The sequence below is a fragment of the Colossoma macropomum genome, unplaced genomic scaffold (assembly GCF_904425465.1).
Source record: "Colossoma macropomum unplaced genomic scaffold, Colossoma_macropomum, whole genome shotgun sequence".
Taxonomy (NCBI): Eukaryota; Metazoa; Chordata; class Actinopteri; order Characiformes; family Serrasalmidae; genus Colossoma; species Colossoma macropomum.
The window spans coordinates 21,816,393-21,843,482 of NW_023494798.1; the positions used below are offsets into that span (position 1 = coordinate 21,816,393).

General features: G+C 39.2%; 4 protein-coding genes across 6 annotated transcripts; 1 reads left to right on the top strand and 3 right to left on the bottom strand.

The window, feature by feature from the left end:
* Nucleotides 1–934: 934 nt before the first annotated feature.
* syt1b (synaptotagmin Ib) lies at nt 935–4,585 on the bottom strand. The gene is made up of 8 exons (XM_036584783.1): nt 4,390–4,585; nt 3,557–3,732; nt 3,306–3,419; nt 3,020–3,187; nt 2,027–2,194; nt 1,583–1,700; nt 1,316–1,449; nt 935–1,142 (listed from the first exon to the last, which is right to left on the bottom strand). Exons 1-8 carry the CDS (start codon nt 4,583–4,585, stop codon nt 939–941), a joined length of 1,278 nt encoding a protein of 425 aa, XP_036440676.1. The 3' UTR covers nt 935–938.
* A 4,847-nt stretch (nt 4,586–9,432) lies between these two features.
* bbs10 (Bardet-Biedl syndrome 10) lies at nt 9,433–13,009 on the top strand. 2 transcript variants are annotated; one of them, XM_036585552.1, is made up of 3 exons: nt 9,433–9,504; nt 10,444–10,640; nt 10,844–13,009. In XM_036585552.1, the coding sequence occupies exons 2-3, from the start codon at nt 10,450–10,452 to the stop codon at nt 12,498–12,500; spliced, it is 1,848 nt and encodes a 615-aa protein (XP_036441445.1). In that variant the 5' UTR covers nt 9,433–9,504; nt 10,444–10,449; the 3' UTR covers nt 12,501–13,009. The 2 variants fall into 2 exon arrangements, with proteins under 2 accessions (XP_036441445.1, XP_036441444.1); XM_036585551.1 differs by having other exon boundaries at nt 9,451–9,641.
* A 1,193-nt stretch (nt 13,010–14,202) lies between these two features.
* Nucleotides 14,203–20,696, bottom strand: si:dkey-30c15.17 (cAMP-regulated D2 protein). Its single transcript, XM_036585550.1, has 8 exons — nt 19,302–20,696; nt 17,769–17,970; nt 17,218–17,351; nt 16,594–16,721; nt 16,390–16,508; nt 16,166–16,306; nt 15,479–15,651; nt 14,203–15,118 (listed from the first exon to the last, which is right to left on the bottom strand). The coding sequence occupies exons 1-8, from the start codon at nt 20,094–20,096 to the stop codon at nt 14,666–14,668; spliced, it is 2,145 nt and encodes a 714-aa protein (XP_036441443.1). The 5' UTR covers nt 20,097–20,696; the 3' UTR covers nt 14,203–14,665.
* A 789-nt stretch (nt 20,697–21,485) lies between these two features.
* Nucleotides 21,486–26,143, bottom strand: glipr1b (GLI pathogenesis-related 1b). 2 transcript variants are annotated; one of them, XM_036585148.1, is made up of 6 exons: nt 25,793–26,143; nt 23,585–23,833; nt 23,295–23,410; nt 22,514–22,599; nt 22,323–22,349; nt 21,486–21,940 (listed from the first exon to the last, which is right to left on the bottom strand). In XM_036585148.1, exons 1-6 carry the CDS (start codon nt 25,967–25,969, stop codon nt 21,807–21,809), a joined length of 789 nt encoding a protein of 262 aa, XP_036441041.1. In that variant the 5' UTR covers nt 25,970–26,143; the 3' UTR covers nt 21,486–21,806. The 2 variants fall into 2 exon arrangements, with proteins under 2 accessions (XP_036441041.1, XP_036441042.1); XM_036585149.1 differs by lacking the exon at nt 22,323–22,349 and having other exon boundaries at nt 25,793–26,142.
* Nucleotides 26,144–27,090: the final 947 nt, after the last annotated feature.

The window sequence follows — 27,090 nt, forward strand, 5'->3', positions numbered from 1 at the left end:
TATTCTAATTTTTTTTTTACTGTAAATAAGAGTTTGATGTACTATTTGCAATACCATTTACCCCCCCCTCCATATTGGCCAGATATAGATAATTAATTATAAAATTATATAAATTAAAAATAAATTAATTATTCAAAAACAACTCAATTTGAATGGATAACTTTATGATGTCTCAAGAACCAATGCATTTACATAAATCTACCTATTCACCCTACAGCAGTTTAACATGCACATCAATGTTGAAGTGTTTCAGCCCAGACTGCTTTTTGAATAAGGCACAATACAGGGCAGCCAATCAAAACAGAGGTCATTGACATCATTCATAAAGGCACAATAACAAAAATGTTTCAGATCTATCAGTTTTCATTCTTTAGTTTTGTAATCACTGGTAGTTAAACAAACTGATGATGTAACCGATTGGGCATGTGGTACTGTTCCCACCAGTTATTACAAAATCCAGAACTGGAAACTGGATTCAAAGTCATAAAGAGACCACACAAATTTCTAATAACAATCTAAGATAATAGCCCATTGAAAAACATGCCTTGTCTACATCTCCAAGCTATGTCAGTTTAGTTTACTGTATGTCTGAATAGGACTGCTCAGGGCCATGGGTTTCTCACAGCGGTTGTACCGAAAAAGTGGTATGGAAAATGTTTTTTTTTTTTCAGATTAAATAGAATTATTTAATCTGGAGCGGATTTTTTAAAATTACATTTCTTACTGGAATCGGTTTATAAGCCCTTGCATGGTACACAATTTACAGTGACATGGATAAAACTAAAAGTAAGAAAGTAGAAAACAAAGTAGAGATATATGGATAAAATCTCAAGAATTGATGTCCCCACTGAAACACAGAACACTGCAATCAATAACTATGTATATGAAAGCAATACATACTGCATGGCTTTATATGAATACTCGTACACAAATGAAGTTCATTTCTTTGAGAGCTCTGCATCCACTTCTTCTTCAGGTTTAAGGGCGTGCCACTGAGCGATAGGTCTTCTTGGATTGGCCAACATGTCTGCCCAGTGTCGTTGTTCAGTCCCTGAGCTGTTCAGTCCCACAAAAACCTTCCCGATGGCGTCGTTCTTTCCAATCTTATCATAATCCAGTACTGTCACTACAACCTGCACCTTCTGTGGAAAAGCACAGCAGACTAGTGATTTACCATTAGCCTTGTCATCCATTTACCATGTTTAACTCTCTAACTGATGTGATATGTGTACAAGTTTTTCTTTCAGAAAAATTCTAGATTTAATTTAAAACATCATTTCTCAAAAAAACTCGTTTTAAGCTTAAAAAATTGTACCTGAATTTGTTCTGACGGAACTTCAAAGCTAAAAGATTCATTGTAATATGGGTTCAGTGTGTTTTTCTTAATTGTTGTTTTCTTCTTCTTCAACCTTTTGCCATTCTGCATTAGGTGGATCTTAACATAAGGGTCTGAGGAAAAAACAGAACAAATATTACTTAAAATTTTTTAAATTAAATTTTGATGTGAAACAGTTTCAAAATAGTAATGCACTGAACTGTAACTTATTACACACTAACATGCCACTAACCTGCCAGCACCCACCTGATAGTCCTCCCACATCCATTTTCTTGAGGTTTTTGGCCTCCAGAATGACTACTGTTAGTTTTCCAGCAGTGGGGACATAACGTAGGGACAGGCAAATATCCCCCAACTTCTCCTGCTGCAGAGAGCAAGTACAAGTCAACCTGGGATCAGCTGAGAGTTTTTCATAATTTAATTATAGTAGGAATAGCTCAGTGATGGACTGAGTAATGCTGTATTTATTGGACACTTTCTGAATCAGATTGCTAATCTAAGATTGATATTTAAAATATAATTAATAAATCATAAATATTATTAGGTGGACACAGTTCACTAATCCTAAATCAGTATCTGTATCTTCTGCTTGTTGTGCTGGCCCACACGACAACCTGAAATGCAACAGTATTTTAGGTGCGTGAAATTCATGTGAATTCAGTGAATTCATCATTCTCTCCATCCTCTTACCTCCTCTTTCTCTGCCTTTTGTAGGGCTCTCCATTCCTCAGTGACATGACTGAAATCAACTTTATTCATCTGCACTCTCACATCTCCAATGGCATCATGCTTGGAGAACCGGTCAAAGTCATAAACTGTCATGACTAGTGTCTTCCCACCCAGCTCTGTGTATGGAACCTGCAGAAAGTAATGCTGTCATGTCATTTCATAGTCACAAACACAGATCCTATTGCCAGGTACAGACTGGGGTATTCACAAAGAAAAAAAGATTCTTTGAAATGTCATTGTGCAGCATGCTGGTTTCACTGACTCACTGAACCAGTAGTTCTCAGTCCTGCTCTTGGTGTTCCCTTGACCTGTGCTTTCTAGCATTTTCTTGGCTCAAGCACATCTAATTCAACTCCTAATTCAACTACCTGAGTTCAAGTGTTAGAGTGTGTTAGAGCAGAGGAAAATACTAAACCATGCAGTATAGTGGTATTCCAGTATCATTATTGAGAACCACTGTAATAAACCATAAAACTATCAAGTGAAGCAGATGCACTCTCAGAAATAAGGTATGAAACCCGTCACTGGGGCAGTACATTCAAAGGTACATCTCAGTACCTTTAGTCAGGGAACATAATGCATTGAAATAATATTTTCTAAGTTGTATTGACTCCACACACCCCGTCCCGTCTCAGTGCATTATTCTGTTTTAAAACATTAGGTTATGAAAAGGTACAAATATGTAAAACTTGTGTAAAAACTTTTTTAAGGTGCAAAATTGGACCTTAAAACCACTGTTGTACCTTTGAAGGTACATTTACATTGTTTATACCTTTATGAACGAAAGATGCACCTGCATAGAACCTTTATTTCTAATAGTGTAGCTATGACTCATATCTGTCAAATTCAGTGCTTGGCTTTATTGTCTCGTGCATTGCTACTCGCATCTCCCTTGGGGGTTAATACAGTGTCTCTAAATCATTAACATGGAACGATTATTCAGAGTAATCCCACCTTAAACGTGAAATGCTCATTGAAAGTGGGGTTAAGGGTCTTTCTGTGGACTTTGGTCTCAAACTTTTTTTTCTTGTCTGGCAAGAGATACAGCTTGACATATGGGTCAGATGTTCCACTCATATCCATGGCAGCAAGGTCTTCTGCCTGGATCACACCTACAACAAGCTGACATACAGAAGAGAATAAAAGAAGGAAATAAAAAAGAGAGGAATTATGTGTTTTTGTAGCGTTTTTTTCTATAAACTCAGGTTATGCAATGTTAAAATTCATATCTGGTCCATACTGCGCCGTCAGTGAAGTTGTAGTCAAGACTAAACTGCAGTTTTCCCAGCTTTACTTCCTCTTTAGGATCCTCCTCTTTGTCCTGGGGTTCAGAGTCAGGCTTATGATGAAGAGTCTGGAACAACACATTCACTCTGCTGTTAGTGATCACATTATTCATACCAGTACATGCAAAGAAAAACTGCACAGAGACTTTATACATTTTCTAAAAGGCTTTCATAAGCAATTTCCGCAAACACACTGACACATGACCTGTGCAAAGCCCTCCTCTCTCATAGTTGACATGCTGATACTGTCCTTGCCACTCTTCTCTTTCCCAGTTTTTTCTTTTTTCTTCTTGAACACAAATTTCCTGAATATGCAGAAGCAGCAGCTGAGAATGAGGAGGACAATGATAAGGCCCAGAGTCGCCAAAGCCCATGAAGGCACTGAAACAATATGAAAATAATCAAATCACTTGGGGATAACTACACAAGAATATATATATATATATATATATGTATGTGTGTGTGTGTGCGCGCAATATGGGCAGCAAGCATGTATTAGCTTAGAAAGCAGTAATATTAGTTATTTTATTAAATTAAGTTTGGGTGCCATATTTTGCTTATTTTCTAAATAAAAATAAGTTAACACATCCTCTAGAAAGAACACACTTCTGTACATTATAATGCACATTTAGTGTTTATTTGCTGGATTAACACATTGGAGGAAAAATAAAACAAAATGTGGCTTGTGCAAAAGTTAAGGTACACTTTATATTTTGTTTTATTTTTTTCCAATATGTTAAACTCAGCAAATAATTAGAATTTGGACACTAAAATTAGCAGAAGTATGCCATATTCCATCCTGTAGAGGATATGGTAACTTATTTTCACTTAGAAAATCAACAGAACATGTAATTGGACTTGAGGGCATTCAAATATTTAGTGTTTTTACTGGCGAAAACATACTTACTCCCTAGATAAATGGATTTAAGCAATTCACTTAGGTGCACAGTGCTGTCTGTGAGTGCGGGAATGCATGTGTGTTCGTGTGAGAGAGAAAGAGACAGATAAAACAGAAATAGAGATTGCATGTTTTCTCACAGTGGACTTTGTGAAGCTCATTCAGAAATTTGCTCCTGATGCTGGAGATGAACGATTCTCCAGGTGCAGCCTGGGGCGGGTCTTCAGTGGGCAGAGTTTCGGTAGGTCTGTGTGCTTTAGGTCCATTCGGCTTCTGTGTAGGTGTGGTAGATCCAGGGAGTGGAGAGACCTGACCATTCATATTGTCCCCATGCATTCTGCATACGAATATTATATATAAACATAATTTATATATACAAGTAGAGGTGGACAACATTACAATATGTTATTGTTGGTTTTTTGATGTTGTTTGTACTCCTGGAAAACTGTATCACAAAGAAGATTTAGACCAGTTATAGAGAGCCTGTAAAAAAAACACTACCACCGTTCAGTTACTACAGAAACTGCATTTTTCTAATTGTTTAATTTTTCCTCTAGTTTGTTCTTAAATGATTTATTTTTGCAAATCGTTGCTGATGTCCTTTACATTGTGTGAAAATGTTATGATGAATGAACCAACAGAAATGCTCAAAAACTGCTTGGAGATGCTTGTTTTCTTAATGAATTTATTTGATATGGACTGTGACAAAAATTTAATAGGCGCTTATCATGGAAAACTGAATATTACTCACTTTTTTTGGAAAGAAAAGAGTTTAATGTAGTATATAAACATTAAAGTTTCAAAACATACTCTCCACTCCCCAGTTCATATAGTCCATAAATGGAAACTAATCTGCAAAATTCACTTTGTTTTGAATTCACTGCTTTTGCAATGTCAAAAAAAGAATATCCACCGATTCAGCCTACAGCAGTTTTTTTTACAATGAAGTTTACAAAAGATGTTATTTACATAGAACAGTCTTAATGGCATAGAAATAAAAATAGCCTATTTAATTCTAAGGCAGGGCCTTCCAGTCCTAGTCCTGGCAATCTAATCCTCTGCACATTTATGTGGTCTCAACACTCTAACACACCTCACTCAGTCCATGAGGAGCTTGGAGATGACAGAAACAAAAATGTGCATAGTGTGTGGTCCACAAAACGGAGATCGGGGACCCCTGTTCTAAGGGATAAAAAGAGGTACAAAAATGTCATGTAAGAGTGATTTAAGACTGTTGTTGGTACACGAAATCACCTAGAGGCCATTAGGGGGGAAAATTAAAAACAAGAAAAATGTAAGACATGGGCCCTTAAATAAAAAAATCCCTGTGCCCTTTGTTTTTCAGAACCTTTGTTAAATGTGACAATGTTTTGCTGGTCTGTTTTTTCTGTTCTAAATTTTAAACCTCATGATCATTTAATTAATAACATTCATAATTTAATATTCTGGTTCTAATCGTTTAGATGCACCCTGTGATGGCTGTAAGGTATATGATTTAGGACAAGATGGTTCTTATTTTGCACACACCGCACATGAACTGATACTGTTTAACCTTGAGATTATTTTGAGAAATGCAGAGTAAGGGAGTTAAAGACCTATTGATTTCCTCTCAATTTACAAGGAAATGAGACAGAGCGGCAGTGACACTGATATGGTTCACAACGTGCTGCTGATGCAAACTTATACCAGAACATTCAGTGCAAATATTTAGAAAATCACTCACCTATATATACACATTTATGTGTTCTATTCCTGTTTTCTTTGTCTCATCATTTATACACAGTATTTCTTCAAATCCCCCCAAAAAGTTATATATAGATATAGAAAAAAAACTACATTAAGAGCCAGTAATACGTGTTTGTACAGCAGACGGTATTCAGAACATCTCAAACAATTACTGATTTAAATAGAGAAGAACTTACCTGATCCGCTGTGATTGTCTCTGGAAGTCTTAATGGTAATCAGTGTCTGATAGTCAGTTTTATCTGCAGAGGAACAGATTACAGTGTGATGAGGCAGAGAGGTGAGGAGATGTGTGTAAGAGAAAGAGAGAGAGACTCACTGCTGTTCATCCCATTGGAGAGCTATATGCGGTAGGAGGACCCTAGCATAAGGACAGAAGGGCAGTAGAGAAGATCATCATACATTGGCTATTATCATCAGCTATGATGAGGACAACATAAATACAAAATAATCCATAAGACCATAGGCAAAATCTAACATTGAACTAAATGCATGTACCGAAAATAGTCAGTATTCACTGTGTTTACAAAGCTGTACATCTTATTCTTCGACAGTATTCATGTATGTTTAAAAAAATAGTCAACTGATTTTCTTTACTGTTCCTTGTTTTTTAAAATTCTGACTTGTAAAATAGCATACAGGGTACAAAAATGACCTCCCATAAGCTTTTATTTTGTAGGGCATAGCATGAGATAGACAATACTGGGGCTTTTTTTGTTTTCTTTTATGGATTCACATTTGTTTGAATGTTGTGGGTAGTTCTGCATTTCTAGGCATCATTCGTTCCCTCCCTCTCGAGTGAGGAACAAAGGTAACTGAAGCTACTACTGCAAGAATGCCAGCTTTCAGGCTAATTGGCAAATAAAGATTTGGTGCTATTTCTTGTGAATAGGACGAGATCAGTTACAGTGTTACAAGTAAGCTTCATGCTGCAATGCATTTTGAGTTACCAGAGCCAATCAACAGGAACGATTTATGGCATGGCCTTAATCAAACAATATAACAGTGTTACTGTAGTTACAGTGCCATTTTTGCTGAACCATTTTGGTATATTGTGATCATTTTTATCACACTTAAAAGAGCTAACATGTCATGACCACTACAGTATTTAATGGTTTTTAAGGTAATTGAAGTCAGAATTTTTCATAACTGTCCTAAATTTCTATTTGTACAGGTACCAGCATTACATCACTTATAATATTCTGCCTTATTAATGTCTTTGTGTGGTGTAGTAAAGAGAAGCCTGCAGGCATTGAGAATAGTAATGCATGATGATTTCAGAATCATATCAGAATCATCACTTATTTCAGTTAAATAGTTGTTTAAATCAGGCATCAGACAGATGTTTAGATTTGACTGATAGTTTAAGCTGATATTTGATAATGCATTTATTGCATTCTGGAAAAGCAGTACATTTAGGACGCTTGGCAAATGCGCAAAAATATCTGAATTTTATTCATGTACCTGTATTTACAACCCTACAGAAATGCTTGTTATAATTTTCTATAATGCTCTGTAATCCCAGTTTCTACATTTTATAAATGTGCATATGAACAATATGAGACATTGGCACAAGCCCACAGTTCCCATATCAGTGCATACCTAATTCACAATGAACAAGTGAGTATCATTATTGTTATGCCTTTATATTAAAAAGCTTTAATGTTAAAAATTTTAGCACTTTTAGCACCTAAACCATGGCTGACAGGAAAATGTAAAGATGACGGAGAGAGAAAAGACAACATAAAGGAATGGGAAAGGCTGAAAATCAGTCAGTGTAGAGAGGACAGAATAAAAGGAGTATGTAAGGATATTGAGAGCAGAATGCTGAATGAGAGAGGAAGCCTCAGGTACAGTTCATTGCCAGAGCTTGTTTTCAAAAATGCTAAGCCAGTTCAGTTACTGACTGTTAATCATTCAGCCAAATGTGATTGAATGTTTTGTCCTGAACTGTTCCAGGGTCTGTAATATCAAAGTAAAAACTATAGTAAATACAACTTACATTTACATGTAGGAGGCTTGTGACAACTCCACAACAAAAGATATGAGCAAAGCTTTTGAAAGCTTCCTCAAAGTTATTACATGAGATGGTTACAAATGTGCTGCTGATGCCAGAGACATTGTTTTACAATAGTTTTGAGATAAGGTTCTGGCCTAAAGTGTATTTTTAAAATTAACAGTGCACAGATTAAAAAAATACATGTAGGTTCACTGACCGTTTTGGATAGTAAATAAAATTGCTATATTTACGTTATAGGCACTGTGAAACGTGTTTTCTATCACTAACACTGTAAAGAACACCGAGTCCGCAATTCCCTACAATGAAACATCAAAACACTCGGAATTATTCGTTTACATCAACTAAATTATGCTGAAATGATGAAAAATCTGAGAAAATTCTCCTTTAAAACCTAAATAATACCTTGCTCACGCCTGTAATTGCACCTTTTCAGCGCTGGAGGGAGCACTCAACACATTTAAGACAGTGGGCGCTAAACCAGAATCTCATCAGAATAAACCAGCGAATTGGTGATGAGAATTGCCGCTCAGCAGTGTCTTCCGGGTTTATCAAACGCTACACGGCGCTTCTAAGCGAGTCCAAAATAAAGGAGGTAATATGGAGCTTTGAGCAAAACATACATTTTCAATCAACACCACTGTTATTTTTTTTTTAGCAATTATGAACCCCTGTTATAGGAGTTATAGGACATCAGTAAGCACAAACCGCTTCATTCAGCCAATGAGCTGATCAGCTCTCCCACCAATCAGCACAGGAAGTAGTAGGAATGCCAGCCAATCAGCACTCAGTAGCAGCAATGTAACCAATCAGCACTCAGTCGCAGTAATACTAACAACCAGCACACAGTTACAGTACCACAACCAATCAGCATTCAGTAGCCGTAAAACCAACCAATCAGCACTCAGTCACAGTAATACTAACAATCAGCACTCAGTAGCAGTACCACAACCAATCAGCACTCAGTAGCCGTAAAACCAACCAATCAGCCCTCAGTAGCAGTAATGCTAGTTCCCTACTGCAAAAAAAACAAAAAAAACAAACAAACAAACAAACAAAAAAAAACAAATTAAAATAAACGTTTGCTGTAGAAAAAGATAAACATACCGTTTTTTTTGCTTTTTTTAGTGAAACACATCCTTCTACTTTCCAAAATTAACAAAAGGGCCTGGACAAGTGGTTAAAACTATTTTAACTTTGCATTTTCATGCGTTTAGCTTAATTCACCCCCATTTATTTGGCACTCGCTCGCGGACGCCCTCTGGCGTTTTGCGGTCATGTTTTGAAATAATAACGGGAGAAATGGAAAATGGCCACGCTCCCCTCAAACCAGCTCTGACTAAACTCCCATATGATCCTCCAAACACAAACCGTGCTGCCCGATAGGGGGCAGTAATAACTTTCCTCACTAAACACTGGGACAGTGAAGAAGACGGTCTCCTGGAGACGATAAGCGGACGGAGAGGAGCGTTAGAGCCATGAGCGCTAGTCGTGGGTCGGTATTAATGAAGTGGGTTTACTGTTTGAGTAATATAAGAATAAAGCACAGAACCCCTCGTTTTGCGACCACAGAAATGTAAAGAAAGAACCTAGATTTAAGTATCTTAGCAGTCAAGTTGATAAATGGCTAAGGTAAGGAGCTAAGGAGGTTTATTTATAGGCTAACTAACTAAACTAATACTGCAGAAGTCTATTTGCTGCCTTTAAATACTATCATTATTATCAGTTTTAAGTATTATAAAAATAGCGAGTAAATAATGGAGTGCTGCATATTTTGCTTACTGACTTTATTTATACTGATTATTGTTAATACTTGAACCAATATTTGTGCAACAAACACGTTAAGAAAATGTTCAACATTTCTGCATAGTTAAATTGTTAAGATATATAAAATTGTCATTCAGAGTGATTTGATGTGAAATGTTCAGCTCTAGAGAAACCTGCCAAAGAGTGGTGGTGATAGTCTGAAGCGTTTAATGCCTTTAAAAGCTAACGTTACATCATAGAACGTTATTAAATGAAACAGTTATAAATACTCTGACTGATGTCTTGGACATTTTTGTATGATAGTTTTGAAATGGGATTTTGGTCTAAAACATATTTTTAAAATCTGTGCATGGCAGAGAGGTACATGTAGGGCATTATAAGGCAAAACAGTTCCCGAAGAATACTTTATTTTTCAGATATACCACTATTTAACCATTATCAACATTACATATAAACACTTGGGATAGTAAATAAAATGGCTATATTCTTGTTGTAGACATGCGTTTGTATCACCACCGCTGTAAAGGAATCTAAGTCAGTGAGTTTCTCTACAGTAAACTATTTCACATCAAACCACTGTGAATGACCACAGAGTACTGACGACAATCATTAACCCACCTCTTCAGACATCAATAGTGTGTGTGTGTGTGTGTGTGTGTCTCCGCAGAGAGACATGTGTGAAGCAGAGACTGTGTCCCTCCAGGCTTGCCTCAGTGTAGTTGGAGCCTTGGAGTGTGTGGTACGTCGCTGTGTTGGACCAGATGGTGGGAGTGTGCTCTTCACCAAAGACACTGGAGAGACTCTTATCACTAGACATGGACAGCGCATTCTCACTATGTTACATCTGGACCACCCTATGGCCAGGTATGCAACACACACACACTCTTACTTTTGTGTTTATAGGGCTAGATTACACATTTCAGCTCAGAGAGCGAATGGTATATTTTGAAACTTTATCAGTGTTTACTTCTTAAAATTAGTTTTTCCGTGATATGGGCCCTTTAATGTGGTCTCTGCTTTCTACTTCTACTCTTAATCCTACTGATTTGTTTTTGCCCGTATTTTAGAATGGTGCTGGAGTGCGTGTGTGCGCATGATCGTATCACAGCAGATGGTTCTAAGTCTTTTATCCTCCTGTTGGCTGCGTTGCTGCGAGGAATTCACGACTCTGCAAACAGACACCACAAAGCATCCTGGAGCCCCGCCACCAACCGAAAACTGGCCAATCAGCTTCTGGCCTTCTGCTGGAAGGAGCTGGATGATATCATAGCCCATGATGTTGTCCCTTATGCCTCATTTCTTTTTGGTTTCGGTGGATATAGACTGGAAGGTGGAGTCTTGCCTGCGTTGGTGGGAGGGTATGTCACAGGGAGAGTTGCTATTGGCCAGGCTGAGATTCTTACACCTCTGCTTTGTGAATTCTACAAAAAGGTTAGCCACAAACAGGACAGTACCACTGTGGAACCAATCACATTCCTTCACTCAAATTTTTCCCTGCTGCATGCAAAAGTGTCAGGACTTCCTACTGGGTGTTCACAAGTAGTGAAAGGACTTGTGCTTGCTTGTGATTGGTCAGTGTGGAGAGAGGCTGAAGGGCCAGTAAAAGCGCTGGTAATTTGTGAGAGTCTAGATAAATCCTTGGTTGCTATTGGCGACAGCGTGAGTATTTGTTTTCAGCAGGACTGGCTGCTTCGGTCTGAGAGCGCAATGAAGCAGAGGTTAGCGAGACTGCTCTGCCTCCAAGTGAGCGTGGTATTATCATCGGTGAAGCAGCCGGAGTGCGTGCTGGAGTGGGCTCGGCTGAACGGTGTCTCTGTCCTGGAGTGCTGTGACTCAGAACAACTGGACCTGCTGTGTGAACTCAATGCTGCTGAAATGCTCTCTATGCAGCCCATGCTGCGCGTCACTACACTAACCTTCCACAGCCGCCTGCAGCTAGGAGGGTGCAGGTATGCTCATCTAGGGATCTCTCCTAATGGATCAATACACATACACACGTTGGTGCTCTGTGCACCTGCTCCTGGACCACTCGAACAGAGCGTATGTGTGAGCCAAGGCGTCTTTACAATGCTCCAGCATCTGTGCCTGTCAGTTCTCAGAATGAGGGAACAGTCAAATGACACAGTTTCTCTCAGTGACTCACACCAATATCAGATAGAGAGAGATAGTGACTCTCTGACACATGATCAGCCTCACATGTCCACTACACTTCCTGACCAGTCACAAAGCTCTTCTTTGGACCAATCACGAGGTTCCATTAAGGACTTATGGGCTGGAATTTTAAAAGCTGGTGGAGTTCTTCCTGTGGGTGGAGCATTTGAAGTCCTATTACATCACTCCTTGTTGCATTGCAGTAACCATGGTGACTCGGAGAGCCGAAGCCTTCTCGCTAAGGCCATACTGAGCGTGCCCAGATCACTGCACTCCCACAGACCCAGATATTTTCTGCAACAGCAGGCACAATTGATGAGTAAGCTGCAGCTTCTCAAACAGGGCCATACGCTTAGTGAGCTAAGGTTAGGGTCAGAGTTAAGGTTTGGTTTAGGGCCAGCGGGATCAGGTTCCTTGTGTGTAGAGCCAATCTGTAGTAAACACCAGTTGGTGGTGTCTGTGCTGCAGTGTGTGAACAGGCTGTTGTGTGTGGGGACTATACTACACACGCGAACTCCTCTGCACAGATCACTCACAGCGTCCGCTGAAGACAGTGAAGAAGAGGGCATGTGACGCTGATTGACCACTCATGCTCTACCACTAAATTACCTCTTGTTAAGACCCAGCATAGCAAACTTCAATCAACTTCCACATTCTAACTTTTTTAGCCAGATGCAACACACGGTACTGTGCAGATATGACCTGCAGATTGCAGCCACTGACCTACAGCCAGGGGACAGTGGTCCTCAACTGGTGGGTTGTCACCCAAAAGTGGGTAGTCTAATATAATATATATACAAAAAACTATGTATATTATACATGTATTTTCTTACATTAAGAACAGAAGAGATAGCAAGAAACCCTACTGAGTTTTGTGAGGAAAGGCAAGTAATGATGGGCATTTCAGTCAAATTCGACATTCCAAAAACTAAAAATTCTAAGGCTATAGGATATTATGTACCAGAAACCATCAGAGACAGAGACTATTACTGTACTATATTAACCTCCTTTGCAGGCCCCCTAGTGGCCATTCCACCAGCTGAACGGAAATCAACTCAGATATTTTTAATTATTATAATCAAACAAAATATTTTTCCCTTAACTATTTTATCACACTAACTAGGACACTGTTACCTTTCTTTGTGTGAAATATTGTGACTCTGTGTTGAGCTGCTAGTGTGCAAAAAGGAGTGAAAGGGAAGAACTGTCTGCTGTGAAAACAATTACCCTCTCTCCACAAAGACGGCCATGACGAGATAAAAACAACTGCAGCTTTCTGTATTTCAAAAAAATCTTGTACTGCTGCCACAATATAAACTAGCATTTAAACCCAATAAAAACACTTTTATAAATGTTAACTAGCTTATTCATCTGTGAAGATGAAGCCTGTATTTCACCATATTTCGTACCTTTTAGCTCAAAAACAGCAAGTTTATGAAGAGTTAGTTAGCTGACACCAAATATAATAAATTCACTAAATGACACTCACAGTTGTATTCTGTTAAATCTATACAAGTTCAGACATCTCATGGGTCTTCAATGTGGGAATATATAGTGTCAGGGATGAGCTAATTTGCATGTTCTAATTCTAAATTCTAATTTACTATTTGATTTTTTTTTACTTTTATGACGCTTCAAATATTCAAATGTAATGACTCTATAATGATCCCTGTTTAGCAAACATGTTGAATTGCTTTTTGGTCATGACTTAATGACAAGGACAAATATGGGTCCTAGGCAAGACCAGTTAAGAACCAATGCACTAGGAAATGGGTTAAAATGTGTTTTGTCCATACTCAGACACACTACTTTAACTTTTTCATTAATTATCAAAGCTATTATGAGTTGCACCTTGTGTGTTTGAGTAGGGAAAAACATTAGCTTATTCCACTGATCCTTCAGGACTGGGCATGGTTCACTGTTGCAGGTCTTGGACACTGTTACAGGACTGGGCTTGGTTCACTGTTACAGGGCTTGGACACTTTTACAAGACTGGGCCTGGTCACTATTACAGGGCTTGGACACTATTACAAGACTGGGCCTGGTTCACTATTACAGGTCTTGGACACTATTACAGGACTGGGCTTGGTTCACTGTTACAGGTCTTGGACACTATTGCAGGACTGGGCCTGGTTCACTATTACAGGGCTTGGACACAGTTACAGGACTAGACTTGGTTCACTATTACAGGTCTTGGACACTATTACAGGACTGGGCTTGGTTCACTGTTACAGGCCTTGGACACTATTACAGGACTGGGCCTGGTTCACTATTACAGGGCGTGGACACAGTTACAGGACTAGACTTGGTTCACTATTACAGGTCTTGGACACTATTACAGGACTGGGCTTGGTTCACTGTTGCAGGCCTTGGACACTGTTGCAATTACTTAATAAAAGGCCTTATTTTTTACCATCTGTCCAAATGTTGACTGAATTGAAATGACTATATTCTTTTAGTATGTAATTTTTTGCTTCTTAAGCCCATCTGAATTAGTTGTTAAAAATGGTAAGTAACTATCAGCAGTGGAGTAGGTTATTCACTAAAAGATCGTTTACTGGCCTGTACACTCACCAAAAAAGTATATAAAGATTAGAATTAGGCCTGAAAGTAGAAATGATGAGTACAAAATTCAAACATTGTTCTCTCAGAATACATGAAAACTGCTGTGAGTAACATTAATAGTTTTGCAGTGAATTTTCCAGCCTTTTAGCACAGAATACATTTTATACATTCCATCAGTAAATGTCCAGCTGATCCCAGAAGTCACAGAAGTGGTCCCTGTTGCCATGTTGAGGGTGAGACGGCAGCGTTAAATTCAGAATTGGCCAGCTCTCTGTGGATGTATACCGAGGCCAGGCAGGGAGCCTCTGCTGTCTGCAGAAAGGTGTTTGCTCACTGCGAGCGTTCGGGTCTCCTGTGTGGGCGAAAGCGCCCCAGTAACACACCATCCGATTGGCCAGGAGAGTCTCCTGAGCTGTGAGTGTTAAATTTGTTACAGGGGCAGAGTCGAACAGGAAGGGAAGCTCTGCCCCATGACAGGCGTGGTCATAACAGAAAGTAAGCCCTGCCCATATGCTATGATCAGATGGGGAGTGGTCAAATACATACATCCAGACAGCTCCACTGAGACTCACTGCAGAGTGGGCAGAACGTCGAGCCGGACACAGGAACACATAATCTGTTACAATCTGAAAGATAAGAAGAGCGAAATCAGATTCAGACTAAACTGGGTTTAGAAGGCCCATGTCCTATAATTTTCTTGTATTTTTTCTGAGGTCATTTGTTTGTGTCATAATACATTTTTAGATGACCATCTTTATCCTTTAAACAGACTGTTTTTGTTACTGTGACTTTATAGGTGACCTATAAGGCTGATATTAGATGTAAATGACCTGATCGGTGGCCCCATATTATGCCTCATTCCAAAAGCAGTCAAGATTGAAACACTTCTTACAAGAAAGCTGAATTGCTGTTTCAGTATTTTCCAGCATTCTACATATTAAACCTTTTTCAGAGTTGTTTGAGCATTTAGTGGCATGGTGTCTAACCTGTGAGAGCATGATACGTCTGTCCTGGTTGTGGTAGAGAGGAACATATTTGTAGAGGATGCTGAGAGCATGCTGTTTGAAGATGGCTGTGGTGTAAACGATGCATTCCAGCACAGACACTGACTTGGTGAATACTCCATATACAAAGATCACACCTTCTTCAGATGTAGTGCCTACATGGATACAAAATACTTAAGCTTATCATTGTTAGGGTGATTGATACTCCATGCTAATCAAGCAGACCATCAAGCAGAGTTATGCAAATTACAAAAATTACATACATTTAAGTAAAATTAGTCCTTAAATTCCTAATCTTCCTAATTTCAGGGTTCTGTTTGTCAAGGCTAGTGAACTTCTTACTTTTGAGCTTTAGCCTTTAATATTTGACCAAAAAGTTCCCAGAATGATTACTGTGACGAACTTCAGTTTCTATACTGATAGGTGCTGGATGTACCGATACGTTTCACTGCAGTTCTATGAGAAACCCAGTACATGAAGAGATTTTGACCTGGTACTTTTTTACTCTTGGTTATGTTGGTCTTTTTACACATTGTTTCATTAGCGCTACTTTTACTTCAGGATATTGGCTACTGTACCCACCTCTGCTGAAGAATGGCTAAACCAGCAGGGTTACATGTTAACTCACATAGCAGATCAAAGTAAACAGATCAGTGAAGTGTTACAGACCTAATATGACAGGCTTGTAGCTTTGCCAGTGTCCCTTTTGAAAGGCCATGATTGGCTGCTCCTTGATCAGCTGTCCATCAATATATGGACCCCAGGTCTCGAACATCTCCAAGAAGCGGAAGGGATTGATGATTTTAGAACCTGCAAATGGATAGATCAAATGAGACAAGATATTTGCCAGTTCTTTTGTAGTGTTCATGAATCTACATTATGTGTATTTGTACCTGCTTTAACTTGAGCATTGAGGATGGCATGTGAGCTGAGGGAGCGAAGGCATTTCAGGTCAGACGCTGAGCAATTAGTCAGTTTCACAAAGTCCCTGCCCAGCTTCAGAGCATCCCACCTACAATATCACAGTCACCACCACCATAATTATCATTACTGTCATCAGAACTGATGTAATAGGGTGAAAGCTGTGTGTATAGTACCTGCTTTTGAGTGGGATGGAGAATGGCTGGCTCTGTATGGCAGCATGACTGAAAAGAGGCTCACTGAACTGCATCATCAGGTGCAGAGAAACTGACTGTGCTCCAGCACTCTCACCAAACAGAGTCACCTACACACACATAAATATACATACTTAGTTGCAGTTACCTTACCAACACCACTGCCTGAGGGTGGATGATACAGCAGCATTAAAACACTTTCCATGAAGGAAATGAATTTTTCTAAGGTTTGCAAACAAGTTGAAATGGACATTCTGCACACAGGAGTGCCACTTTTAAAAAAGAGTACATTTTTTTTCCTGAAAATAACTAATTTAACAAGAACAAGAGGAAAAACTGGTGAAATTAGTTCAGATTGGTCAAAATAAATTAGTAAAATAAAACAATGGTGTAATGAGGTCCAATTAGCTACTTTTTACTATGCAGCGCTACCTATAATTGGTCTCAATGTGTCTGTTTTATGATAAAAAATAGTTCAGTGTTCTAGACATACTGACAATCTTTACGATTATGCTCACAAAAATGCAGTGATGTAATTTATAACAATAACAAAAACATTTTTTAATTGCCTACTCCTACCACCACCCTTGGACTGCCTATACACACCTTGGCTGGGTCTCCTCCAAAGGCAGCAATGTTTTGTTGGACCCACTGCAGCGCTGCCTGCTGGTCCAGAATTCCATAATTTCCCACTGCAGAACTCTGAGGATCTTTCCCAGTCACAAGAAACCCAAATGCTCCTGTATAACAACCACACAGTCCGCTGAGACATACATCTACATATGGATCATACTGCCATACCACATAGAGTTCCAGTCTAAGTTTGAACACACCTGACTGAATGTATGTTTTCATAATCTTAAAGATATTTTGATCTAAATACTCACACATAAATGCTTGAAATTAGGCAAATGTATTGGGCAAATATAAATAATACCTATATATTCGCTTCAGTGTTTACCTGTATGGCAGTGGATATACAGGAACATATTGGCCCATTCCATCTGCTGTGATTTTATATCAGTAGAACTGTTACATTCATATAAAATATTTTACATGCCTGTTCTTCCTCTCGGTTATTACATTATAAACAGTATAAACATTTGTGGGTGTCTGCTACTGTACATTCATATAGTTCTGTGTACTGTGCCGCTCACCTAAGCGATACTCAATATTTACAACCACAGTGTTGCTGTAGTTACTGATGAATCGTCCATCATACAGTGGTTTAGAGGCTGAGCCAGCAATGAAGTCACCTCCATGAATCCACACCATGACAGGCAGGGCTGTGACAGTTGGCTTTGATAGATCCACACTCACAGGAACAAACACGTTCAGATACAGGCAGTCCTCACTCGTCTGAACACACATAGGCATAAATCCATATTACTTTAAAAGCAGTGCAGTTGATGCATTTTTTTTCTTCCTTCAGCATTATTCTCCAGGATCCACTATTTCCAAATGATTTTCCATTAATTTTGACCATTTTCCAACCCTTCTCAATCTCTTAGAATTAAACAGGCTTTTTTGTTACTGTGCCTTTAATCTGATACATGCAAATAACCGCTGTTCTGATTGGCTACTGTGCATTGTGTCTTATTCAAAAGCAGTCTGGGCTGGAATTCACATAACACATTGTTAAATTTGGACTAGTGGTGTAGTCCTGAGAAAAGAATGGGTACGCTATAAATCTGTGCCAGCCTAGAACGCACAGTCAACAAATTAACGTTTTCAATGGCCACGACATATAAAACTAAGTACATAAATAAATAAATGAACATAAATAAACAGTTATACTTGAGAATTCGTTGTTTACAAACTTTTTTAGTCCTCACATCAGTCACAGTCCATTGTTTATAAACGTTTCTGAATGTTTTAGCCTTTTTTTTAAGCCATTGTTTATCTTTTACAAATTGCCAATAGCCTACTTAACTGCTAAAACGCTACTAGTTTCACAGAGCTGATGTTAGCAAACCTCACCCAAGTCAGTTAACATGTTGTGATACTAGCATGTTAGACTAGCACATCACTCTAATATTTACCAGGATCAACATTCACAGGCGTTTTCAATCACAATGTGTCTGTTTTTGTATCTGAAATCATATCAGCATGTCTGTGACTGCAGAAGGCTCGAACTTGGTATCCTTTGGTAATATTCGAAAATTAACCAATCAAAATTGTGTATTTATCATGCAATTGACCAATCACAATGTGTTTCATGAAACTCGCATGATGACTTGTGAAGCATCTTAGAATAAGTGGATAGACACAAGTATAAGGAAACAACCTGTCAGTATATGGTGTATATGTGCATTCACACTCAACTGTTTTCTGTGCGTATTGTCCTGAGAAATTTGGATTGAAGTCCTCAGGACAATCCACTTCAGCCCCTTGTTTCAGATGTCTCGATCTGACAGAAGGCTCTGACTTCTTAAACATGATGCATTCAAAAGGGGCTATTTTTGCAGCTTAGTTTCCATATATGGATCGTAAGTGGAGAGTGAACAGCATGTTTTGTGCAATATTTACAATGCTTAAATTTCAGAAATACAAGGAAAAATAAATGGGCCCTTTAAATTTGAATTATGGTGAAACAGTGACAGAAATAATCAATAATCACTGAAACACTTAGCGTTCTCATCAGTGAATGGGTTTAGATAATGCCATGTGATTGGTTCAAGAAAAATTACCTTAGGGGGACACATTTGAGAGAACTCTCCAGCACAAGCCTGCATACATGCTGGTCGAGGAAAAGTGGCATCATACAGCTGTGTCCATGGTGACACGGGGTCAGGAGCACTCCAGCGTTTTGGGCCTACAGGAGGGGCTGCGTACGGAATGCCGTAAAACACATGAGCTTTGTCCAAGGTGAGTCCACAGACAGGCCCAGACTGCGTGAGCACAACAGGACCCTTACTGGACTGTGCCTCTTTTCTGTCATGCATCATAACGTTGTCCAGTGTATCATCAGTGCGCTTTTTATTCCACACAACTCTGTTCATCCCAGCATCAGTTATGCTGTTATGTTTCATCTCAGTATTACCATATATTTTCTTATCCTTACAATCAGCTTCATTACATTCGTCATCAGCTAGGCCAAAGTATTCACCATTCAATTCAATAGCATTATTTCTGACATTAGAATAAGCAGACGCCTCAGACCGAATGCCAGACTGACACTCTAGTTTATTTTCCTGTCCAGTATATGGGTCCACTAATTTAGCATCATCAGTGTTGACATTGTAATCACTATCCTCAGCTATGCCATCACTCTGAAATATGTCAGAACGTACTGTCCTTTGGATGTGGTTGAAAGTCGTGCTCCGTGCTCCTCCAGTCTGAGGCGTGTAATGCTGCTGAGTATGTGTGAGATGAGTGTGTGTGAGTCGTGAGTCCTCGCCTCCCTCTTGTCCCCCACACACCAAGTCTGGTGTCACCATGGAAACCAGCACGACCAAGGTTACTCCAGCGACCAGCGAGACCATGATGATGATGATCACTCAGCTCCAGCTGATCACACACCAAGGAAACACGTCCCAGAGATGAGGTCTGCTTGCTCACACATACACACACACACACACACCTACACACCAGCTCCTGTAATTTTGGTCCTCTCAGACGTGCTTGTTTATTCCAGGTTTGAAACTCCACATTCCGAATGTTCTCAAAACCTTTATTCCATCAGTGTCACATCTCTGAAGCACCGCTTACTTCTCTGCAGCCCTCAAACGGGAACAGTAAGTGTGGTGAAACTGGACTCTGTCCCATTGAATTTCTCGTGACTTCAATGAGCTTGGTTGACCCACATACACACACTCTCTCTCTCTCTCTCTCTTTCTCTCTCTCTCTCTTACAGAGACACATACAATTACACAAGGACGCCTTTGTGATACAAATCAGATTACAGATCTGCACACAGCTGCTGAAACTACTTACATGTGCGCACTACATTTCAACACAGTATCCACATCCACACAATAGACTGAGGCTACACAATATGAAAGATAGTGAATGTACAACCAGGCCTAGTGTCAGGGGCTCATATAATGTATCACTACCCAACCAGCAAATCATTACGCTCCACTAAACTCGCTACATGCTTCTATGGCAGCAGGCGGCAAAAAACAAAGTGAAACTAAACTGTATGCGTGCTGCTTCCTAGTAGGATTTGAATGCATCACTTTGTATTGATACATTACGGCATGTGAATATGATGCATGACCCCAACCCCACTCCACACTGGCCCCTCTGTGATTTTTGGATGCCACACTTAAGATTTGATTCTGACGCTTGTCTTTTATCTTTAATTGCATTTGCATGTGCATTCGTGAGTTTGTCTCAAAAACTTGTCATATGACCTTGGATAACCTTGTTAGCTGGTCTGGAAAATGCATGCTCTGGACTATACCAAACTTGGCTTCGCATGAACAGTTCTATTTTGTGTGTGAGACAGTGATTATGATTGCTTTTTAAAATATCCCTGCTTTCATATTGAGATATAATAAGTATAAGGTCTGGTTGTACAGAGCGGCTGTGAAAAACATTATGTCCCAAACACAAAGAAACATGATGTAAGTCTGGTATCGTTAGTGTTCTGAAAACACTGGATTGTTGAGTGATTGCTCAGAAGTACTAACAGGCAGCTTTTTAAGATCATGACTCATCTGTGTACACGCTGTTCACACTGCCTACAGAATGCTATACGTACAACCGTCTCCATGGAGACAGTGAAACCTTTGGGGAGGCATAGATGAGGCAAATGAAGCAATTAATTAATTTCTCAAACAGTGATACACAGATCACAGACATTAGCAAGTAAGAAGTCATCAAGCATCTTCACCTGTGGTACATAGAGTCAACACTGACACATGAGGAAATATACTGATCTTTGTTTATTTTTACATGTCAGAATATGAAAATTCAAAAGTTTCATACACTTTTATATGTTCTATGAATAAGATAGATATTGATATGTGATTTACAATGAAAGGGATAGAGAACAAAGTCAGATTGTTCTGTGGGGAGTCACTGAGAAGGACGGTGATGCATCAGTCCTTTACAGCAGGGAAGATGCCACACATATGACTCAGCGTAGTGCTATGCCTTCATAACATTCCCCTGTTAATAGATGGCGTGAAGTTCGAAAGCACTGACATAAGGCTTAAACAGCTTGGAACTGGGTTTACTCTGTGATTTCAATGTGTTGCATAAAAGTAGAGAAGCCAGCACATTCCAGTTGGTAGCAGCAATCCAACGCTGGTCAGCCAGTTGAGAAGCCTGTGAGCTGAAGACTTTGGGACAAGATCCCAACCTGGTGACCAGTCATACCCTACAAGAAGACAGTTACTTATTAGCAAGATATATTAGCAAGAACAACTTAGTATGATTATTTAACTGACATAATAATTTAACTTTTATGCCATAACTTTAAGGCCATGGAAAACAATGCAAACTGTCTGAGTTATTCATAACTTTTAGAAGTGAAGAATGGAAGCCTGGACACACCAAGGCTCCTAGCCATTTAAGGTGTTAAAAAATGTAAAACGTTTAATCAGAACAAAGCAGAAATGTTATAACTGGCCAGAAGAAAAAGACAGAAATAGAATAAAGATATAAAAGCAGAGGTTATGTTAGGTCTGTGAGTGGTAGGAGAGTTGCATCACACTTAGTTTAGCAGTTCACTGGTACATGAATCAGTAGGCAATACATACTTTTATCACTGTCACGGATTGGATCAGCTGTTGAGAAGATGAGTGTACACATTTAATACATTTTTAAAATAATTAACAATGTCATGATCTAAGGAATTCTGCTTGTCCTTCATGGACAATTTGATAATGACAATAGTGAGCTAATTAGGTAGTGTTCTGTCATGGGAATGAAAATGCTTTGTGATTCTTACTGCAGAGTTTATCTTGGCATTTCTCTGTACCACAGCTACTGCAAGCCAGCCCCACTATATACGGAGGAAAGCCAAACACATTTCCACTGGGACAGAACAGATACATAATGTTAGTACTATCACAACAATAACAGCACAATAAAAATAAGCCACACTTATTCAGGACGACTGACTATTGAACATAAAGATCCTCAATAACTTAACGGCTATTTCAGACTTCCATAGAGTCAAAAAGGAAAGTAATTTAGCTTGTCTCTTCTGAAAGAACCTGTGGTAACACTTTATTTGGAAAGTACACTTTAGATGTTTTGCAGATCCTTAACTTACCTTTAACTTAGATTTAGATAAATATCAATTAAATGAATCTATTAATGTATTATTTTCCCTAACTCTAAACCTGGCCCTAATTTTAACCCAATAATTAAAACTAACCCCCATTGTGGTCCCAAACCTAATCCTAACCCTTATCTAAATCCTAACATTATTACTGTTGACAGTTTGTTTAGTTTCATCAGATAGTTTGCTAACCATTTGAACATCTGTAGATAATCTATAGGGGCCTATTGAGGACTATCCAAATAAAGACTGAACCTTGTAACCACTGAACTTTAGAATAACAAGTGCACACAGAAATGAACCAGTGGGAATTTTTTGACTAAAAAAATGAAAATATACATTTTATGTTGAGGTAACAAAGTCTATTGACCTTATTCAGTTTGATTGAATGCAAATATGTGGCATAAATAAATTCAGAGTGTAAAATCTTTAGTGGTTCACTTACGCATCACCATAGTCACACACAAAAATAGTTGACTCTGGATGACTGGAGAAGTTGTCAATCCCTCTAGAACAAACATGGACAGCGCAGCCAACCTTATAGCTTGTTGCCCACATCAACTGAAACACATAAATCACATTCAAATGAATAAGAAATGCCAAAAAAGTCAAAGTTTACTTCAACAGAATTTTCAAAACATTCACAAATGTGTTTAAGGTGACCATATACAGTTTAACACAGGTCCAAGATGCCATCAGGCATTTTTAAAGTTGCTCTAACACTCTAAAGCTAACCTGTGTGTAGTGGCCGCAGACCCTGGCACAGCTGTGGTTTCGGTGTGTGTAGTCGGCGCCCTCTTTATTCCAGCTCTGGACAGCTGACTCCACTGTGAAGGCTGAGTATGGAGTGCCCAGCCAGATGTTCTCCCCGACCCGCCGGAACTCAGGGTGGATGTGACCCACCCGCTGCAGCACAGGATTATGGGAAGCCTTGCAGTGTCTGGCCCAAGAGCGGGCACCTCTTGCCAGCGCATCATCCCAGGTCTGAATGTAGACATTCAGTGTGCATATTCATAACACAAAGCATGGTCAAACCATATATTACTCTCTAGATTTACAGAGCTGTGAAAAAGACAGAGACCTTAATTTATTCATCATTCATTATCTAAGCCTCCTGGTGCTGGAAGCTATCCCAGTGCTCTTTGGGTGGAAGGCAGGAAACACCCTAGACAGGTCACCAGTCCATCACAGGGCAGACACACAGATTCACACACACCTAGGGACAGTTTAGTATGACCAATTAGCCTGACTGCATGTCTTTGGACTGTAGGAGGTGACTCACACAGACACAAGGAGAACATGCAAACCCCACACAGAAAGGACCCTGGTGGCCCAGCTGGACAATCGAAAACAGGTCCTTCTTACTGTGAGGCGACAGTGCTACTCACTGTGCCACCATGCCACCTGTACCTTAAAGTCAAATGAAAAAACAGGAGTTTCCAAAATTGGAGTTCAAAAAATGACCAACCATGCAAGAACCTGAAACACATCCACAGGTCTTTCTGTCCATCCTTCCACTGTGAGAAGACAATTCAACGTTACGGGTCTGAAAGGATGTGTAGCCGTAAATAGACTGTCCACTCCAGATTCCAAACCTCTGAATCATTGAATGTCTTTGGGTTACTTGGATTATCAGAAACAGAAAATGTAACCAGCTTCTAAGGCTGGACTTTTTAGGTGTGGAAATATTTCCCTACAGATTTATTCATAAAAATTGAACGCAAGTCTCCTGAAAAAAAGAACTGAAGCTTCAGTTGTTGAGGCTTCTGTGTAATGTTCTCTTAAATATGTTTTCTACTTTTTCTGACACTGAAAAATAATTGACTTGCACCTAATAGCTTTTTTGACTGTAAATTAAATAAATTAAAAGGTGATTTCTGGCTTCTACACAGTGCTGTATATGAATTCACTTCATGCTTATTTTGAAAAAGAGTGATTCAGTGTTAGCTTTGTTAAAATGTGACTCAGTTTCAAAAATCAGTTCCCGATTCTCAGCCAGGATTTATTCTGAACTTTCCAAACTATGTGCAAGTCATCCGGTTTCAGGCTATTTCCTGCTATTAAACAGAAGTGGCTTTATGATAAGATATCTCGAAGGAGTTGTCTACTGAATTAAAGCTAAACCAACCACCAAAGATACTTCTCATCTCACAGTTCTCTTTAGAACTTCCGCCGTATCACCAAGTGCACTACTAATTTAACCTGTACTACAAAGAGTACAGGTTAAATTAGTAGTGCACTTGGTGACTAAAGTTAAACCCATCCTGAAAAAAGCTCTGACAGCTGTTAAACTTTGCAGTGCAGGAAGCCTCTCCCTCTAAATCCAGACAAGACCTTGTTTTTGAAAAGAATCCACCCTTCAACACAAGGGTACAATAGAGAAACTTTCCACTGCCCTTCAGAGGAGGAACACACATCTTTATTTTAAAACCTATTCATATTGCCATGACAACTCCAGGGGTCATTGTGTGTATTTATAGTCGTCTGGCATATAGGCACAAAGGAATAAATAAGCTATTTTGGCCTGTACTTCACTGTCGTACATTTAGAATGAACGGTTTAAGGATATAATTACAGTCAAATGACATATAAGTAGTTCAGCAGACTCCTAATTATAAACAATCAATCACCTTGTTAGGTGTTAAAAATAATGCATAGAATTTACTGGACATTTATTGGACTCAAATGTCTACATCATTTCCACATGAATAAAACACAATACATCATCACAGGCCTGTTTACTTACGTTTGGCACTAACTGTGTTGTTGTCATATATTTGAATTATGTGGAAATTTTAAATACAATTGCGTGAATTTGAATCACTGCATCACTTATTTTCAGTGTTCCAATAAGGCCACAGTGATGGTCTTCTCGTTCCCACGTAGAGATAGAGATGCTGATTATACCGTATGATAATCACTGATAGACTGATAAACACTCACCATCAGGCGCATGTTGGCCGCAGGTGGAGAGGCGCGCGAGCGGTGCGCGTTGTGCGCCTGGACGCACCTACGGATGAAGTCCGGCTCTGTGATGTCCGGCAACACGAGCGCGAGGACCCCTGCAGGACCCGCGAACAGAACCGAGATCCACAGCGCGAGAGAGCCGAGCAGGTCCATGGCGCTGCTGTGTGTGTGTGTTTGTGTGTGTGCGTGCGTGTGTGTGTGTGTGTGTGTGTGAGCGGTGCCTGCTGAGTGTGAGGAGTGATGCACTCACTGCACTGATGGAGCACTGATGAAGAGAAACAAACCCACCCACCACATCACGATCAAGAGGGAAATCTCTCTCTCTCTCTCTCTCTTTCTCTCTCTCTCTCTCTCTCTCTCTCTCTCTCTCTCTCTCTCTCTCTCTCTCAGGCATACACGCAAAAAATATATATTTATAAAGTTCAATATTGACACCAGCAATGCTGTAGTTTACTTTTTATGTTTATTTTTATTTATTTGTAGGAATCCCACATTAATACAAATGTAAACACAGCCAAAACAAAAACCAAATGAAAATAGACTTAAATTAATGAGAATTGAGTACAAGTGTTCGTTTAGGGCCACTGAGTCACAAGAGCCCCATGAGCACATTTCTTTTTTTTAGCTTAAATATCTTTTGGAAACGTCACTGATGTTGTTGTATCCACAAAAATCAATAAACACATTGTAGGCTTTATAGAGATAAAATCAAGCTCCACTGGTGCTTTACATTTAAAAAAATTCACAGGTGTTTCTGTCCACCCTTCCACTGTGAGAAGACCCCTGAGTCTGAAAACTGAACATTCTGACACTGAAAAATGAATAATTTGTACTTAATAGCCATTTTGTCTGTAAATTAAATAAATGAAAGGGTGACTTCTGGCTTCTGCACAGTGCTATATATGAATTCACTTCATGCTTGTTTTGAAAAAGAATGATTCAGTGTTAGCTTTGTTAAAATGTGACTCAGTTTCAAAAATAATTTCCTGATTATCAGTCAGGGTTCATTCTGAACTTTCCAAATTGTGTGGAACATTGCAAATCATCCAGTTTTAGGCTGTTTCCTGCTATTAAACAGAAATGAGTTTAACGATAAGATATACATTATTATTATTATTATTAGTGATTGTGCATTGCTTTGCAACACTATTGTTATCTGATTTATATTCTTCTTCTTTCTATTTTTCTGCCCCTAACTCTTTTGTTCTGACCTGCACTCGTTTCTCCCATAGACTCCCATTCATTGTGGCCCCCACACAAGCCTAATTATTTCT